Genomic DNA, 19,227 nt, shown 5'->3' on the forward strand with positions numbered 1-19,227 from the left:
AACATCCAAGTGGCTTTATTTTCGTGTGACGTGTAACTGGACTCCTTTAAGAAGTCATCTAACGGTTAGCGACGTGGTCGAGTGTAGGACGAGTTTGTTTTTTTAGTCACTTTATCCAGAAACAAGTGAACATATTGTGCAGTCAACTAGGGTTGCAATGCAGGCTTGTTGGTGTGCCATCTTGGAGTACTAGTGCAGTACAAACAAGACGAGTACACGGCAAAAGCACATGAACACATGGAGACAATGTAACAAGGTGAAAGAAAAGGACACCTGAAGGTATTTGGCCTGTTATTGCCTGAAATGCAGCTGCTGTCACAGTTTTGAAGATATAAATATTCTAGACAGGTATTGTGCGAGTTGGCTCGTCTGATTGTGGAACCTGAGTGGATTGCCAAAGTTGGTGATGCGTGTGTTAGTAAGCCTTCCCTTGCCTTGTCGAATAAAGAACTGCAAATCCTGCACGTCAGCTGAGATCAAACTATGAGTTTCAACATTTTCATTGGTTATTTATGTTGCTGTTTAAGTGATTACGCTTTTACACGTGTTCTGTGACGCGCGAGGCAGTATAGTATAAATACGGTGTGGTTCCAGAAAATAAAGATGTTGTTGGAAGTTAGCGCCTTGTATGTGTGTTCATGCGCTTCTCTCATGTCCTCGTCTTGGTGGTCAAAATTTCCGGAGTCCCCCACTACGGCGTGCCTCATAATCAGATCGTGGTTTTGGCACGTAAAACCATATAATTTAATTTTTCGATTTTTCGTCTTGTTCACAATACACAAGTATTCCGAGATATCATGCAGAGCAGCCACCAGGGATAAGTTGGTAAGTTTAGTGTCTAAATAGAAATGGCGCATAAAAAATTATATGACGTTATGAAATGTAAGTATAACAACATGAGAACTGCATTTTGTGCGTACAATAAAAACAGATTTTTTATTCGTTGTATAACTGCAGTGTTTTGATGCTAAAGTGTAGCCATGGCAGGGTACGAGTTTCACATCCCTGCATTTTCGTTGTTCCGAATCACAAATTTTATTCCCTGCCCGATTGTTCCAACTGCTGTCCATTCCAGACCCGAATTGTCTGCCCTGGTGTCGCATCATCAAACGATATCAGGCGCACACTTTATTCTTGGGAAACAAATCCGAAAACACGGCATACGCGGCCATTCATTTTCAATCCTTTAGTTGACCAATACGTGTTGTGTATGAAGGGCCTATTCCATAATCCAAATAACACACGCTGTGTACCTGTGGTTTGAGGGAACTACGTAATGAACAAGTGAAAACACTAAAGTTAACATTCACAAAGCTTGTCGATAAAGTGACCATTCATCATCACTCCCTGACTACAACGTCCAAAGTACGAAGGTCGCTACGGCTAAATTATACCTACTCCCCTCGCTATGACGCCTATCGTCATTAAGTAGAAGATGTGTGTGTATGTCTGCTTACTGTGACTCACGTGATCATCCCAGCCGCATTAGCATTTTCTTTTTTGCTATGTGATCATGGGTCAGTTTATAGACTGAAGAGTAGTATTGTCCTTATACAGTTCTTCTCCTCCTTCTTCGCCTCCTACATCTTTTATGGCACCCGCTCCAGCACATGTTGTTATTCTTTGAAGGTAGCATAAATAGCAAAATAAATTAGTTTAGTCTGGTGAAGAATTTTTTTCAAGACTCGATTTGCATTTAGTTTGAAGGAAAAAGGTTGCATGCTGGAAAAAATGAAGGAGGAATATTGTTGAATTTCGGGCCACGACTGCAGCACCGGTTCGTGTATGATGCCACGGATTTCAAAGTATTTCAACTTGTTTTGGCCGTCTTTGTCGACATCATCATCTGCCTATTTATGTCTTCTGCACGACGCAGGTTCTCTACCAGCGATCTCCAATCACCCCTTTCTTGCGCCATTTGCACCCATCTTATGCCTGCAGATTTCCTAATTTCATCACACCAAGTACTTCTATGTCGTCCTCAACTTTGCTTCCATTCTCTCGGAAGCCATTCTGTAATTCTAATAGGCCACCTGGTATCTGTCATACGTATTACATGACATGCCCAACTTCATCTCTTCCTCTTAATGTCAACTAGAATATGGGCTACTCCCGTTTGCTCTCTAATCCACGCCGCTGTCTTCCTGTCTCACAAAAGATTCACGAAAGGTTCGCGAAACCACCTTTATGAGTTTGGTTCTTAGTTCCTTAAGGATCCAAGGCAATTCATGCTGACAAAAAGCTGTTCCGAGCAAACGCTTTCTAAATCACGTGACGTCACGAGGAACTAATGCGGGAACAAGCCTGTATTTCTTTATTGGATCTTTTCTGTCTTACCAAACTCCAAGTCACGTAAAAGTGGACATTTCTGGTGTTCCATAAGTGTAGTCTAGCCAATCCAGCTTAATAAAGCATTCCCTAATTTAGTGTCCCCTTATACAGGATTAACAAAGGAAGGCGAAGTAACGGCTTTATATCGCGACCGAGCTGTCACATTTCCATATTTCAGCCTGAATTTGTTCAATTTAAATGTTAGGAACGCCACCATATACCGTCCTCACGTATAGTCCGTAATTTAATGCGCATGCTTTATCACCGTCGATAAGCCCGCATCTCTTGAAGTGAAGCTCTCTAGGTGAACCAACCCGGGCTTTGTTGACCGTGATTGCTGCTGCCGTCTTGCCGAATAGCTCACACACAGGGCAGCACTTAATTAACAAGTCGGCTTACATGAAGCCCCATATGAACTATAGCCTTACAGATGTGCCGGTGGTCGGCTCTGTTCTCTACGTAATTCTACGGTGAAGCAACAAATTGAACCTAAATATCCTCCAGTGCAAGAAACATACGCCTTCAGGCGCATAATTCATTTAATAAAGCGAAGTTTTCTATGCCTTCTTTCCCGGGGTTGGTGCATCTGCTTGGTTGGATTCTTGCCGCGTAAGATGGCCCGATCCAAGAAAGAGAGAAAGAGAGATAAACTTTATTGTTGTATAAACTGGCACCCGGAATTCACCGCCGGGAGGCCTCGGTTTTAGGTGCAGCTCTCAGCCCGGGACCCCATGTGCCGCAGCCGCCCAGCGCGCTCTCCTGACCAGATCGAGCTAGTCCGGGGAGTCGACGCTGGAAAGATTCCCACTGTTGAGCTTGGTATTGACTTAGCCAGCTAGCACTTTCATGCGGCGTGATAAAGCTTGGCCGGTGGGCTGCAGTCGGGACAAGTATATGAATATTGCTACACGCGTGTGGTATTTGATTGTTTGACCGAGGCGCGCGGGCGCCATCACTCGAGAAAAGAAGAGGTAGAACGAGCTGGGCTCGCGCTGTGAACCTAACCGGTCAGCGCTGCAACCGCTGTTGTAAATACATCTTGTAAATAGTTGCCCGTCTTACTGACTCGTTCTTCGCGTAACAATATTGTGTGGGACACATTGCGTGATATCGAGTGTGGTGTGGGAATTTGTTCGTCTGTAATTGCCTCCACGACACCGCCTGGTCGCGCGCGAGTGATGCGTGGGGCGGGGGAATTTCCGTCTTTGAAGTTTGAAGTGTTGGAAGATGGCGTGAAACTGTTTGGGGATCGGTTCTAGCCTCTATCCTTCACTGTCATCTCGCTGAGAGGCTCCGCGGACGTGCGCTCGAGCCGAAGCATAGGCCTTCAGATTCCCACGCGATATTTGTTACCGGGGGTCCAGATGATCGTAGTGGTTGTCGGAAGGGTAACCGTTCTGAGGACGAAAAGCGCTACCTGAGAGATCCTACTTCTAGCGTAATTTCTGCAAGTCGCTTGTGAGTCGATGCGCACGATGACCTGATCTCTGCCGAAGTTTGTGCCAATGGCCAACGGAATGGCCGCTTCTACCGCGCCAGTGCCTGTGTGCGACACTGTCGTCGCGACGATCTCCCGCCGGTCTTGGTTCACAACGCCAATGGTGTGAGCGTCTTAATCCAATAGTAAACTGGGTTGATCCCAAAGGTGGCGTGATGAAATGGGGGGTCGATCCTGCCATGGAGGCAGTGTAATCGGTGGTTGCGTGGATCACGTGGGTCGCGTGGTGGTGGTTTCCGCGTTTTGCTGATTTGTCGAGCAGGCACGTAAGATAGACTCCAATGTGTACGTTAAATCTGCATAATCTCTTTTTATCATCTGCTGATGGTAGCTGCACATGCCTATACCGCGCGCGAAAACATGTGGCCCGCTGCATGAGCAAATTCGCAACAAGCACGTCGAGGAAAATATTCGCAAGCTGCATGGTGACTGATAAACAGCTAAAAAAAGACGTGGACTACGAAGAGATATGAATGTAACAGGCACTGACCTCAAACCATGGTTTATTCAGAAGCATACACGTCTTTTATGCACATCCTATCACAGTGATCTCACCTAAGCAAACCGAAAGAACAAAAACAAACAAACAAACAAACGAACAAAAACTCAGAAAAGAATAACACTCTAAACCACAGCGTTGTTCAGCGCAGGCGCGCATTTTAGGGTCAACTAACAATGAGCATTATCAACACCATGCGTGAGAACAAAATAACCAGCCTCCCCTCAACTTTTATTATCTATTGTATAGGTATGCCATTTCATTTTCTAAGTGCATGGAACGTTGGCTCAGGCACGTGGCGCCCTGCACTCTTTAGGAGAGGAGCTTCAAGCTTCGTCTTTTTTTTTTTTTTTTTTTTTTGCACTGCATGTTTAACCGTCGCCATGCAACTTTACCAACTGGCCCAACTCGCCGCACTTGTCATATCGACAAGTATACTGTCGTCATAAAAACGAACACTGCCACACTTACAATATTTAATTAAATTCTATGTTCTTACGTGCCAAAACCACGATATAACTATTTGCCGCACCGTAGTGTGGGAACCTAAATCTAATAACACGAGTATGTTTGCATTTTGCCCCCAAATAAAACAGGGCCGCCACGGCCGAACCTGTAGCTCAGCAGCGCAATGCCGTAGCCCTGCACTGGGCTACCGCGGTTGGTAACACTGCCCCTGTTAATACAGAGAGCACTCACCGCGCTGTGAGACAACCCAAGTCCGCCGCTAAAGACAAGAATCGAAATGTCTTAGATCCCGCAACATGGGAATGAGTCATGCATAGTAGAGCACTGCACGGGCCGATCAAAACTTTTATGGCGAGACCCGGGCCCGGCCCGGGCCCGGGCCCGGAAATAATCTACGTTACCCGCCCGGCCCGGCCCGCCACCCCTTTACCTTAAGCCCGAGCCCGGCCCGAGCCCTGCTCGAAACCGGCCCGAACCTGGCCCGAGACCGAAAATACATGTTTTTCAGAGTTGAGAAGCCCGAGAATAACTCGCAGAAAGCCCGAGCCCGGCCCGGGCCCGCGTCAAAAAGCACACGCCATGCCCGAGCCCGGCCCGAGCCCGTGAAAAAACTGCTCTACCCGGCCCGGCCCGGCCCACGGGCCGGGCCGGCCCCGGGCTTTCGGGTAAGCCCGAGCCCGTGCAGTGCTCTAATGCATAGCAAGTTAATGTGACGGATGGGCCGCGCGATGCGGTCTTTCCAAAATTCATTTTTATTCCGGCGTGTGAACTCGGCCATAAATATTGCCACGGGGATGAGAGCAGCAAAAAGGGATAGGAAAATTATATTTACAAGATATATACAGAGAGAGACGGCTGCAGATAAGATGGCAGAACAAGAACACGAGCGCTGCCCAGATCGTCGTCTTCACCGTCTTTCTGGCGCTTCTTCCATGCTCGGCATAGCGCGTAACAATATGATCGCTAACTTTTTCAGTGCGAAAATTGCACAAGGACTAATGAGACGGCACGACACGAGCGCCGACTATCAAGTGAACGTTTCTATTGAAATAAAGGTTAAAGAAAACAACAATACCAACAAATGCACACTTGTATTGCGCACAAGGGATTTCAGTGGGAGGGATTAAGTTGTGTTAGGGAGGTAAAAACACGAAAAACAGTATTTGCGGGGAATAAATATCATGCATTAAGTTGTATAGTATATACTCTAGCTGTCGCTATAAATAATTGACGTAGACGCAAGACGCCAACACACAAGTAATTCGCTCAAGAGACCAATCCTTATCGGTAGCTCAGCGCTAGGTAACCAGCTTCCGGAATCTTTGAACATGAAGCAATGCTAGATTGTGTGTGTGCCCAAGAAAAAGAAAGAGACAAGACAGGCAATACAACTCACGTCTGGTAAAAGCACACTATACATTTGCGGCACCGCTGGCACCGCTTCAAAAAGCGATACAACGTCCAATTAACTGCCTGCATCACTTTCACGTGGCACGATCACGTGCCTGCGGCCTTATACTTAAACCAGAGGTGAGACAAAGATACTGCCACACAAAGTCAAGCCGCTTCCACGCTCGACATGGCCGAGGGAGGACAAACTGCCGAGACCGATACGCCCCTGCAATCAACGCCCATCATCGGTAGACAGCGCGGCGGCCGGCAGACGCAACGCTCGTGCTCCGACAGCTTCTGGGCGAGCCCCGTGTTCCACGTGCAGGTGCGCAACGCGTACGGCGCGCCGGCTGACGACGACGAAGAGGATGCTGTCCCGCTCTCGCCGATCCTGGCGGCCAACGTGACGACGAGCAGCGGACCCATCTGCCGCATCTGCCACGAGGGCGACCACGGGCTACCGTTGCTCTCGATCTGCCGGTGTTCGGGCACCATGGGGCTGGTGCACCTGCTGTGCCTCGAGCACTGGCTTAGCGCCAGCGGTAGCGAGGCCTGCGAGATCTGCCACTACCGCTTCAACGTAGAGCGCCGACCCCGGAGCTTCTGCGAGTGGGTGCACAGCGCCAGCGTGCGCCGCGGCTTCTTCGGGGACCTGCTGTGCTTCGGCCTGCTCTCGCCACTGGCCTTCCTCTGCGGCGTGCTCTGCCTGCACGGCGCCGCCCAGCAGGTACTTCAACGACGGTTCTGGGAGTCCATCGGCCTCGCCTCGCTTGCCTTCATGCTCTTCACCGTGTACAGCGCGTGGACCGTGCTCACTTTCCGCTACCACTACCGCGGCTGGTGTAAGTGGCGCTTGGCCAATCCTTACGTCAAGGTGGTCGACCCGCCGCGTAATCCGCACCTGGCTGTCGAACCTGACTGCAAGTGGCCGCAGGACCGCGGTCGCAACGCCACCATCCCCGTCACCCTCGTGTTGCCGCAGACCGGCACGGGCAGCTTGGCCTCGGCATCGGGTCTCGATTCGTCGTTCGAGATCTGCTCTCCAAACACCGTGGCTTCCGGCAGCACTGTGTGGGAGTACCGCACGACACGCCTTTGAGACGAGTGCTGCGCACTTTTAATGTAAATTTTATTATTTTTATTTTCATCACTCAGTTGTGTGCTTTTATTCTTGTCACATGGTGCCTGAACATCACATATATGGAAAAGCGTGTGTGTGTGTTCTATGCAATAAATCAATGCGCCGTGAAGTAATCTCGTTTTCGGGGCGGCTCATTCATATTGAAGCAAGGCCAACCACTCGGTATATTCTCCAAGGTCGGCATTTTCTAATCCCGCTTCATTTTCCCTTTTTCCTTTCGCCCCACCCCCGTTATTCACTCGTACGGGGCGCGGACACCGTCGTTATTGCTGGGATGAATGACAACATGGAAGGTTTCAAGTTACAGCCCCTAGGGCCATGTTTTCCAACTGTCCTTGGTTTTTTTTTCCCCTATTCTTCTCGGACTTCGTCATTAGTTTTGACGCCTCTCAACCACCGTCCCAGCTGGGATCAGCCGAGACGCATGCTACGAATGAATAAAAGAATTGTTACAAAAAGTTGCACCACTGATTTCGTACCGCAAGAATACGGTGCGCAGCTCACGTATACCGGGGCTGCTTCACATAGTCATGTCTTACGCTGTTTTAGAGCAGCCCTGTGGCACTTCAGCATCTTTTAGAACCCCTTTGTGAAAACGTCAGCAAAATATTAGTTGACCCACAGAAGATGCACTATAACTGGATATATCCCCCGTACTTCCCTGCTGCCCCATTTAATCCGCGCTACCATTCGTTTATACTATTAATTACCTGGCGGCCGGTAAAGGTTCCTCGCTTAATAATTCCCGAGTACGACCAGTCATTCCCAGTCCACAGACAGGTGCCACGTACAGCGATGAAAGAACTCTCGTTAAGGACGATCTACTCGAATCCACTGTATAAACCTCGCTAAGGGCGCGCTAAGTTATTATACGGTGTCTTAACACTCATGGGCAAAGGCAACTGCTAAGTAAAGATTAAAGAGAATGCGTGCATAATTTCTTTTTGTGTGTCTCAAGGTCTCTGTGGGTTGCTCATAAACTCTACAGCGACCGAGCTCGTGTAGTTCTACCTGCAATGCTTGCATCACCCATTGAGCATTGTCCTGTACAGCGTGAAGCATTTTGTTTATCGGGACTTTTTACCAGAAACTTGCTGTGTACTGTCCTGCTGCGGAATACCTAGTCCACTTTGAGCGACAGCTACGGGCCGGTGGCGACCACTACTCTTCAAAAACATTTTCCTTCTCCTCCTCATTGCACGTTTCTTTATCTGCTATGAATGAATGAGCACACGTAAATGTTAATTGCAAATCGCTTCTTAAGCGCGCCTACTTTACTGTCCGTTTTCGTGCTGGCGTCGGTAATTGCTCATAAGGATCTACAGTGTCCGAGTTAAGAACGTGGAACATTGCTCTTGGAACGGAAAGAACAATCCGGGAGTTATGACAACTGCCATGAGCAGCAGAGCTCGTGAGGTTTCAGAGCTGTCGTCACCTGCACGCGAGCGCGGACGACACGGTTGTGCCATCCCCGCTCAGCCAAGACTCGACGCAAGTACGAACTTATTGCTGCCTTTCGACATCCATATGCGCAGACGTCAAGCCCCCGAAAGCGCAAGTAAGAGTAAGCAGGAACGTGTCAAACTGAAATGCGCGGGAGGCGCAGGAATAAAAACGTAGAAAAGAGTGAAGGGGGGGGGGCTCGTGCGCGGAAAAGTCCGCGACGACTCGCGTGAAGCAAGTGAAAAAGACGCAACGGGGTGCCATGCGAGCGCGCGGCGTCGGCGACCCGTTTTGTCCAGTTGCCACCGCGAGGAGTGCGGCGCGCACTTCCGCGCAGAAAAGCGCGGAGACTCGGTTATTTAGGGACGTACACTTTCTGACAAGGCTTTCAGGCTTCCCAATATTTGCGGCCGGTGCATCGCGCGGCCGGCGGATGCCCTGGAAGGCACTCGCCGCGGCGTCACTGGGACCCCGCGAGTGCGCGTTCCGTGGCCTCCTTGCGTGCGTGGAGCGGACGGCCTTCTGGAGAGCGTCCAGGAGATCGGTATTTCGGGACCGCGCTTAATGGACTGGGATTAACCCTTTCGGCAACCGGAGTAGCGCGGTTTGTCGCGATGAATTAGCAGAGGCGCCGTTTCTGAGCCGGGCCTCCGACAGGCTACGTGTGAGTCAGGCGAGGCTCCGCTTGTCTCGGTGCTTAGAAGGAGCGGTCCCCGTGGAAACGCTCAATGATAGAGAGCGAGAGAGAGAGAGAGAGAGAGAGAGAGAGAAGAGAGTGCTTAAACGCTTGGAGATTCAAGGCACGCGCACATCAGTTTTTGCTATTGCCACCTGGCACGTTATGGTTTAGCGTCCGCCTACGTTTCTGCGTATTGCGACAGAGAGCATTTAGGCATTCACCAACACTTACCAAAGCAACGCAGCTCTACCAGGCTCTTATCAGCATGGGCAAACAATGTCGCCGGCGTTTATAATTTTTTAGAGAGAGAAAGAAAGGGAAAGAAAGACAAGGAGGTTAGCCAGTGTAAATACCGGCTTGCTACCCTGTACTGGGGAAAGGGGTAAAGGCAATAAAAGGTGATAGAAGAAACAACTAAAAAAAATTGAAGCAAGAAAATTCCCCCAATAATTTTTAAAGGTGCAACACGCCATAGCTGGTCAGAAAATATAGTCAAATACACATTTTTACCAGGACGCAAAGCTGTTGCTTGTTTTAATCAAAATTGCTATGATGGGCTAGTTGATGGGGTGCGCTTTGTTGGCAGCAACGCTTGGAAAAACTCCGCTCACGAGAACAGAAAAAAGACGTCACGGATGTTTTTCTTTTTTTTTTTCTGAGCATGTGTGCGTATCTGCGCATATGTTCATTTTATTTTTAACGCGATAGCGTTAAAGGCCCCGTGTCGCAGAAAATCCGGCGTTGGCGTCGGCGTCGTTGGCGGAAATAATCATGCCGAACCACACTATCCCGAACCACCCCGACCGGGCAGGCCCTTCGCGTGGCGCAAGATATTAGTGAACAAAAATTGAATTTCGTAAATCGTAAAGTATGACTTAACCACAACCTACAGACGTGATAGCGTCGGATTGGAATTTGAATATACGAGAAAGAAGCCTGATAAGCAGCCAGGGATCTTTCAATGCTATCGCGTTCCACTATTAAAGGCGAAACTTAAGCGTCCTCCAATTTTTTTTCTTTCTTTCTTGCTTGCTTGCTTGCTTGCTTATGCTTGTATATTCGTGTCCGTCGTTAGTCTCAAAATGTGCTGTGAAATGCATTGCTGTTCCCGCAGCATATTTTTCCACACTGCGGAAACCTATTAATTGGGACAGCAAAGCATTTTTCTGCAGACTTCGAGTGTACTTACTTCTCGTAACTGGCACTAGGCACTTTATTTCTGTCATTCCAATATGACGCCTAAAGTAATCAAATAAAGGTTGATAAGTAGAGCTTCGTTAATAATCGTATTGGAGATTATCGAGCAAATTATCATGTCCGTGGCTGCTATGAAACTTGGTCAACAAAAAATATCATTTAGACTCGCATTACCTATTTCTATAAACTATGACAATCTTCTTAGATACAGGCGGTATGCGCCTACGATGCGCAAACAAGTTTTGGGCGAATAGTTGAAGCTAATATAGGCCCGTTTTCACGCACACTGAACAGCATAAGAACAAACATTGAATGATAATATGCATCAAAACACATGGAAAGAAAATACACGTGTCCTAGTAAACGAACCAAAAACTTCACGGGGAATACAATAAAAATTTCAGACTAAGTAAAATGCAGCCTGCTTAATGTTAAACATCGAAAAACGAAACTAACAATATGCGAAAATATAACAGATTATGCAACATAATAAATAAAACTACGCCTGCTTTCGTACTACTCCTGAACCACTTTTATTCGTGGAGCCGGTGGACGTTATGCAACTATATGTACCACGTTGTGCAAGTATGTACAGCGCTATATGCAACTATATATATATATATATATATATATATATATATATATATATGACAATATCAAATTATACACGACGCTACATTTACTGCCATGCAACTAACAACACGCAATGAAACAATTCACGATGAAAGGCGTTTAAGTGTGAGTGCAAGCCGAGCAAGCATAGTGCTCTTATTCTCTTTCCGCCGCTTCTCCCACGCCCTCTGCGCGCGCGAGACTGTATCTGTTTCTCTCTGTATGTATGTTTTGCTGAAAGAGCCGCTGTTTTCATGCAGCGTTTTGTCGTGTTGCCTATACTATCATACCATGTTCCTACCATGAACGTCGCCCATATGGGCTCCGTCGCGAAAGACAGTGTACAAATACATGAACTGATGATACAACAGGCATTACGCGTAAGAAAACGCAGCCTTTTATGGTCTTATACCACTGTACTTACCTGTTTCGAAAAATAAAACAAGGTTGTTTCACCATTTTTAATTCCAAAGGCACCAAGGTTCATAATTTTACTCGATGGTATATAGAACGTTGAGCATCGGTATTCTGATTTACTCCCAGGTTGCAATTTATGCTTTTACCATTTTCAGTGTCTTCATTCGGGACAATGAATAAGTTTAGTGGCAGCGGGCGATTACTACGAAGAATGCGGTCGTGTTTCATGCATGTTACTTCAGAGACAAGTATGATGATCATATGTCAAGTTCTCTAAGTTGCTGTGGATTTAGTTCATAGACGCTCTGGAACGGTATTGTACTCATAGCCCTTTTCTGTAGGCGGACAAGGTCTAAATATATTATTAATATACATGTCCATTATTCCCAGCAAATTGTTAGATGAAACTGAAGGAATGAAAGGCAGGTTCTCCTTAAAACAGAAATACCAAAGTACGCCCTTGTTCTTACGAGTGCTAAGCAACTGAAGGCATGTTGAGAGCATATGTTTGTTGATCATGCCTAGCTTTTGGAGCCCTCGGCGAATTTTAGACAATACTTTCCGAGCGTTTGGGTGCACGTCCAGAAGGCCTGTCCGTCGGTGTTTCCAATTCGATTTTTGTGAATAGTTCTAAATGAATGCCTCGTTCGAACCGCCATCGCTGTTCCCGTGCACGTTACGAGGCATATTGAAAGGAATGTTCGTTGCAAAGAGCCCAACGTTTACGATTGCAGTGCGTACACCTACAAAGGGATCTGATATAAAATCCCGAATAGAGCAGCATATGTGTCCAGAGCATGGCACCCTCAGAGAAGGCGTTACGCTTGGAAGTTACGTCACTGGAGAACGAATGTTTACAGTGCACAAATTTCTGCCGGAGACAGATTCCCGTTTAGCCCGTGCCTCGTCTCTGAGGAGGTCCTGGCGACTGGGAAGGACAGGGAGAGGCGGAAGCGTGACTTCTCTTTTTTGCCTGTCCCATTTGCCAGCGCGCTGTTTCCGAAGTGTTCGCACAAGCGTTCCTATGGACCTATTTGTTTCCTGTTTTCGTCACTTCCCGAGTGTTCGCGGCCGCCGCGTCCTTTGGTCCTGCGAAGCTCGTCAGAGACTAATGATTCTTTCGGGGCTCAAGTCCGCCTCTCCCCCTCCCCTGCCAGTGTGGGCGCAGCTACAGCTTGCGGCATTGATGTATTACCACCCTCACTGTCTCCTTGCGCGGAGTAGCCTCCCCCCCCCCCCCCCCCCCCCCCCTGTTAACCCCCGCCTCTGAGCTCATGGTGGGTCAGGCGCGTTCCCGCAAATAAAGAGCGCATGTAGGGAGACCGGCTTTTCCCACACCTCGAAGACGGGCGCGTGGGTGGCGGCTTCGCCTCTGCCCTGCGCCGCCGCCGCCGCTTCCAGTCTTTTTTGCCACGCGGCTTAAAGCGTGCAGATGTTTTGTATTCTGGCCCCCGAGTCTCACGGTTGCCGCCGCTGTTGACGCCGTGTCCTGCACGCTTCATTCTGGGGCGCTCGGTGACGGGACGATGCACTGCGAGCCAAGCACTTCTTACGTTGCTCACGAAGTGGTGCGCGGCGACGTTGGTCGGCCACGTCACCAATGTGTAAGACGCAGGAAGGACGTTGTATACCAGAGCATCACGTGCATCGTCTGAACGGGAACTCAGCTATCTTGGCTTACGCTTAGGGCGTAAAGTAGCAGACCGACCAATTGAGTATACTCGTTTATTTATTTATTTATTTATTTATTTATTTATTTATTTATTTATTTATTTATTTATTTATTTATTTATTTATTTATTTATTTATTTATTTATTTATTTATTTATTTATTTATTTATTTATTTATTTATTTATAGTACCGTACAGGCCCCTGTATGGATGGTTTTACTCACTTGCTCCACTCGGTTTATAGACATATGGCGTCATCTTCCACCTTGGTGGGATGCTGACACGTTTAGCCTATGTATACAAATGAAATGCCGCAGCTGGATGCAAGTTGCTTTTTACTTTCGCAGTTGGATCCACTCCTGTTAATTCTACCTACGTACCCATAAGACTACGCAAGGGCTTCGGGTGTGTGTGTGTGTGTGTGTGTGACACACACACGCACGCGCACTTAGCCTCATGCATTGTTGCCCTGCACCGTTAGCAAGTTGTGCCGGAATGCACACACAGTTCGGGAGGACGCACATTGTTAGACGTCGACGCAACGATGTCACGAGGATGAAGTCCATGTTTGATATGCGTTGAAGGAAGAAGTGGCGAGTAGAAGTGTACGACACATATGTGTGTACATTTGAGACTTTTACGCTCCTTGTGTTACAGCGGCAGATACACATTCTGGGGAATGGACCATGAATGAACACATATCGGGTGGCGCATAGTATAGCCAGGAGCCGAAGAATGGGGTGGGACAATGCTAATTAACAAAAATTAGTTAACTATCTTATTTTATTTGAAACTCGATCGGGGCCAGTTGTTTATATTGCAAATTTGCAGGCAGTCAGATTTTTTACGCCCCCAATAAAAATGTTGAATTTCGCAGCTAGCTAATACGAAATATTTAGAATATAATTTTAATGGCGATTTCCAGGCAATATCGAAACCAAGCGCGCCAGGAGCGCATGAAAGGCAGTGCCGCCATCAGGTCCGACGGAAGTGCCCCGGGACTAAAAGCGCGACGGAATTCGAATTACTGGGTGTCACGGAAGATCTAATGCGGTGCGTTTTGCCTGGAAAGCATCCCACGCGACGTGCCGTATCAGTGTTTGTCGCGGCATTTAATCATTGAATATTCGTTACGCGCACTCCGTCACGGGGCGTTTCAATGTGACGTAATCGTGGTTCTGCCTTGGCTGCGTTCTCGGCGTGCTCGGTTTCGTTTACTGCCTGGATGGAGCGTTGAAATTCAATGGTTAATATATCAAATTTGGTGCGCTTAAAATTTTGTTTTCAGGTTCAGGGTGCATTGAAATGTGACTGGCTTGAAGTTTGCCGTATAAACAACTACACCCTAGGTTATACTAATCAATCAATCAATCAATCAATCAATCAATCAATCATGTTTATTTAACGTGCCCAGGAACAACCCTAAGGCCTGAGTGCTGGCGCACGCATACATTACAAACCAAAAACAAAACACTGCAGGGGAACATCATTAAAAAATAAATGAATAAAAATAAAAATTGCGAGAAGAAGAGAGTACCGAGAACAAACCGCAAATTAAATGCAAAAGAAAAAGGAGGAGAAGGGCACTTGAACAATGCATGAAATTATAACACAAGGCAAAGCTCGGAAAAGAACGATGACAAGGCGTTATGAAAGATACCAAGATCACGAAAGTAAGCGTTATAAAGACTCTGCAACCTGTGGACAGTTGAGTGTTCGGATGACAGGCAGGGACATGAAAAGGTCGATGTTCTCTGTTAATCTTGCGTGGGATACGAAACATGGCACAGCTGAGAAGTTCGGGACACGTGAGGTTACCGTGAAGGAGTTTGAAGAGAAACAGGAGGTCAGCGCGATTACGTCGGTCGCGAAGTGAGGGCAATGACAACAATCCAACAGTACTAGTACAGGATGCAATGTCCAGGTTAGCAAAGCGATGATCATATGTGCTTAGAAACCTTTTCTGGACACGATCTATAATGTCACTGTTGGATCTAGAACAGCCATTCCAGACGACCAACGCATATTCGAGTTGAGGAAGACAGATGGTTGTGTATAATTTGCGGAACGGTGTAGGAGACTTGAATTCCCGCGATAGTCGGTATTACAGAACCAAGAGAGCGCATACCCCGCATTGCAACACGTTTAGTGTGAGCCGAAAAGTGTAAGGTTGCATCAAAAAGTACACCGAGATCATTGATCTCGCAGACCTTATACAACGGCACAGAAGCTACAGAATAAGAAAAAGAAATACTCGCTGTTTTGCGCGTGAAAGTCATGACTTTGGTCTTAGCAGCATTCAAGGTAAGGTTATTATCCTTGCACCATTTAGAAAAGGAAAACAGGTCAGACTGCACGGCGTGACAGTCATCAACAGTGTGCATTTTCTTTAAAATCTTGATGTCATCGGCATATAAAGGAAAGAAGAGTTCCGAATAACACAAAGAACGTCATGAATAAAATTTAAAAAATGAGTGGTCCTAATACTGACCCTTGAGGGACGCCGCCGCTAGTTGCCATGTAAGAAGAAGACGTTTGGCCATTGACGTTAATATAACACGATCTATCAATAATAATAATAATAATAATAATAATAATAATAATAATAATAATAATAATAATAATAATAATAATAATAATAATAATAATAATAATAATAATAATAATAATAATTTATTTATCGTTCCCAGGAACAACCGTGAGGTCTAAGTGCTGGCACACGTATACATAGATATAAATCATAAGCAATTGCTTTCAACTGGGAAGGCAAAATGGAACTAATCTTGTTCTGCCATCGAACAACGCCGTGGCCATAAAATATCAACCTAATGGAGCACCCTGTATTCTAATGCGTGTGTGGAAGTTTTGCATACAGAAAATGGGCTGTTGTATTTATTATTGTATGACAAATTAATTAACACTTTTTATCATTAGTCGTTTGAAACGTTGCGCGTAAAAGTATGTCCGCCTCGCCTTACAACTCATCTGCAAAAACACCACATTCGTTGCGCTCATAGCCGTTTTATAAATATGTTTCGTCTAAAAGAGAACCGGTATAAGAAATTTAAGAGAATTTCAAAGAAACACTTGATATCAACGTACACTATACTGCGTACATTATAGAGCGGAAAGGGGCGGCGTTCTTAAAGTCTACTGTGAAGGCCCGTAGACCACAGGAACCTTATTAAGGCGAGTTTATATATATATATATATATATATATATATATATATATATATATATATATATATATATATATATATATATTATAGTGTGTGTGTGTGTGTGTGTGTGTGTGTGTGTGTGTGTGTGTGTGTGTGTGTGTGTGTGTGTGTGTGTGTGTGTGTGTGTGTGTGTGTGTGTGTGTGTGTGTGTGTGTGTGTGTGTGTGTGTGTGTGTGTGTGTGTGTGTGTGTGTGTGTGTGTGTGTGTGTGTGTGTGTGTGTGGTGTGCGCGCAGGGACGGCTCACCGAAGGTCAGCCGATGGGCGCGGAGCAGGGCCGAGCAGGGCGCATGTGAACGCACAGGCAATGTTTTGGCGGACACAGGGGCTGCATACATTTTCCATAGGACACGGTTTTTCCAGATCGTTGCGAAGTGTATTTACCGACTAGTTCTCTTGCAGAATGCTTCAATTAGTCTCATACCGGTGTCACACGGCCACTTTTGATCGCGATCGAGCCCGAATGTTCGACCGCGATTGGCTCCCTTCCGCAGATTAAGCAAATAAACAAATCGCGACCGAGAAATTCGATCCACTTTGGGCTCAATCACGATCAAAAGTGCACCGTGTGACCCCCGTATTACGCACTGGAATGAAGTCGTGTTTCAACGAATAACAAATGTAGCCTCTGCCACTACATACGAGAAAATATTGCATCGAAGATTCTCGCAACTTATTGGGAAATGTACCGAAAAGGCGTTACCAAAATGCATTATTTAACTGATGTTTGCATTGGTTCATATTAGACTGAAATTCCAAGTCCTCAGGTGATGCAGGAAACCGGTGAAGCGTAAACATACCACATCGGCAGTGGTATTGCGGAGCGCAGCGTTGTGGACACACTATAGTCCCCAAAATTGTTACTTTCCGCTGGTTGTTTGTGCACCAATAAACTGCACAGTGCTGGCCTGTAGCCTTGTGACGAGTATTTGCCCTTATTTACGAGCGTAAGTCATTCGTAACAAAAATAAACGGAAACATGGAAGGAAAGCTACCACTCTCCAACGCAAGCGCAAGGCAACCTCACAGTCCAGACCAAACAGGCAACACTGACACATACTCTCGACGCCAGCCGGTCGGAAGCGCCCTCGTGAAAACTTTTAGAGAGCCTGTGTTTCTCAAGGGTACTTCCGAGAAAATGCTACATTGTCATATTGAGTTTACTTTGGACTATATTCAAAGGTCATCCGTAGTTCCGCCGCTCTCTCTCTCTTCTATTTTCAAGACGTGTGTCCATCTCTAGGCACTCGTAACTCGATCTGCAAGAACACCATCGGAAATGTGCTCTACAACTGACAATATTTGAAACTTGAGCTTAATTGAACAGCAGGCGCCTGTCTTCTGAAGCCGAACATTTTAAACAGGGAACTCTAGCACTTCGTTATTGTCGTTATGACGCGTCTATAGCGGCATCTTCATTGGAAAAGGCTTCAAGTCATAGCAAATATTAATAATAAAAAAAGAGGTTAATGTTTCGATATTTTTGAGCACGGCAGCATTGGACAGGTGCCAGTAACGTCAAAAAAAATGGCATACAATTTCTGCGAAAATGCTAAATTTCAGAGCAGTTTTTCCATGCAGCTTGTCAAATCGCAAGTACCGCGGCAAACTGCAACTGTGTATTCTGTACTGCTTGCCCATGTATTAGGTAAATTGAAATTTCTCGCAGGTCCAATGCCTCGTAAACTTCTGGCTCTGACAGTACTTACACGTTATTTTAGAACATCTTTTTACGTCTTCTTCATTTCTCCCAAATAATATGCCTGCGCCCGTAGGGTCCCCTAAGTGCATGTACTCATCCACTACGCCTGTACGAGGTTTCTCTTAAGGGGTTAAGGAACAACGAAGAAGAGTTGCATTCACCAGGCAGACTGTTCGTTTCAGCCGAGAACACCGGGAGCCAATTATTCATCTGATTCACATGGCCCGCTTAGGCGGCGCTTATCGCCTCAGCCTATTTTTTGAACATTCGCTGCGTGCAGTGTTTACATTAGTCTTCTACAAGATGAGAAAAAGTCCCCAAGTTGAAAGAAACAAAGAACCGAGTGAGGCGCGTTCGCTGAGCGCTCGCGTGTCGAGAGCAGCGACACTGAGCATGGCGCCCCGGGCGACAGGTGAACGGGATGTGGAGAAAGCACGACGGGGGGTTCGGCTGCTCGAAACTTTTTGAATCTGGCAGCTGGGGATTCCTTGTCCCCCGAGGGCTTTGCAGGAATGGCGCTGACAGCCGCTAATTGATCTGCGACGCGGGGCTTATGTTTCAGTCTAGGTTTCGTGCTATATAGCGTTGGACGCCGCACAATGGATTGTTTACCGTGGCGCTAAAAACGATGGGGAACTTTGCCACTCCCCCCACCTCCCAACCACTGGCACCTTCTCCCCCTTAACGCCAAGAAAGATGAAATAATGAAATTAGGTATCATCGGCACAAAACATGCACGGAACTCTACACGTAACAGGGCAGAAACGATATAGCATTGCTCGGCCGATCGCTGATATCACGTCACAAGTATTTTGTGAAGTGAAGCACGTTTTATAATATATTTGATAGCGTTGGCGCTTGTGAGCTTCCGTTGGCTGAATTCGAGGCGTTAAGTTGGTCATTTGCGACTACAAACTTAGAAAAGCAAAGAGAGCGAGGAAACACCGCTTGAGAACA

At 46.7% G+C, this 19,227-nt stretch overlaps 1 protein-coding gene and 1 long non-coding RNA gene across 2 annotated transcripts in view; both read left to right on the top strand.

Annotated features, from left to right (window-relative positions):
* LOC119442321 (uncharacterized) overlaps positions 1-19,227 on the top strand; it is an 84,858-nt gene that overhangs the window by 22,866 nt on the left and 42,765 nt on the right. The window lies entirely within an intron of this gene.
* LOC119464209 (E3 ubiquitin-protein ligase MARCHF2) lies at positions 6,138-7,679 on the top strand. Its single transcript, XM_037725086.2, has one exon. The coding sequence runs from the start codon at positions 6,376-6,378 to the stop codon at positions 7,285-7,287; it is 912 nt and encodes a 303-aa protein (XP_037581014.1). The 5' UTR covers positions 6,138-6,375; the 3' UTR covers positions 7,288-7,679.

The sequence above is a fragment of the Dermacentor silvarum genome, chromosome 1 (assembly GCF_013339745.2).
Source record: "Dermacentor silvarum isolate Dsil-2018 chromosome 1, BIME_Dsil_1.4, whole genome shotgun sequence".
NCBI lineage: Eukaryota > Metazoa > Arthropoda > Arachnida > Ixodida > Ixodidae > Dermacentor > Dermacentor silvarum.

What these genes read in the sequence shown, in the direction of transcription:
- LOC119464209 (XM_037725086.2), top strand. Translation starts at nt 6,376, where the DNA reads ATGGCCGAGGGAGGACAAACTGCCGAGACCGATACGCCCCTGCAATCA.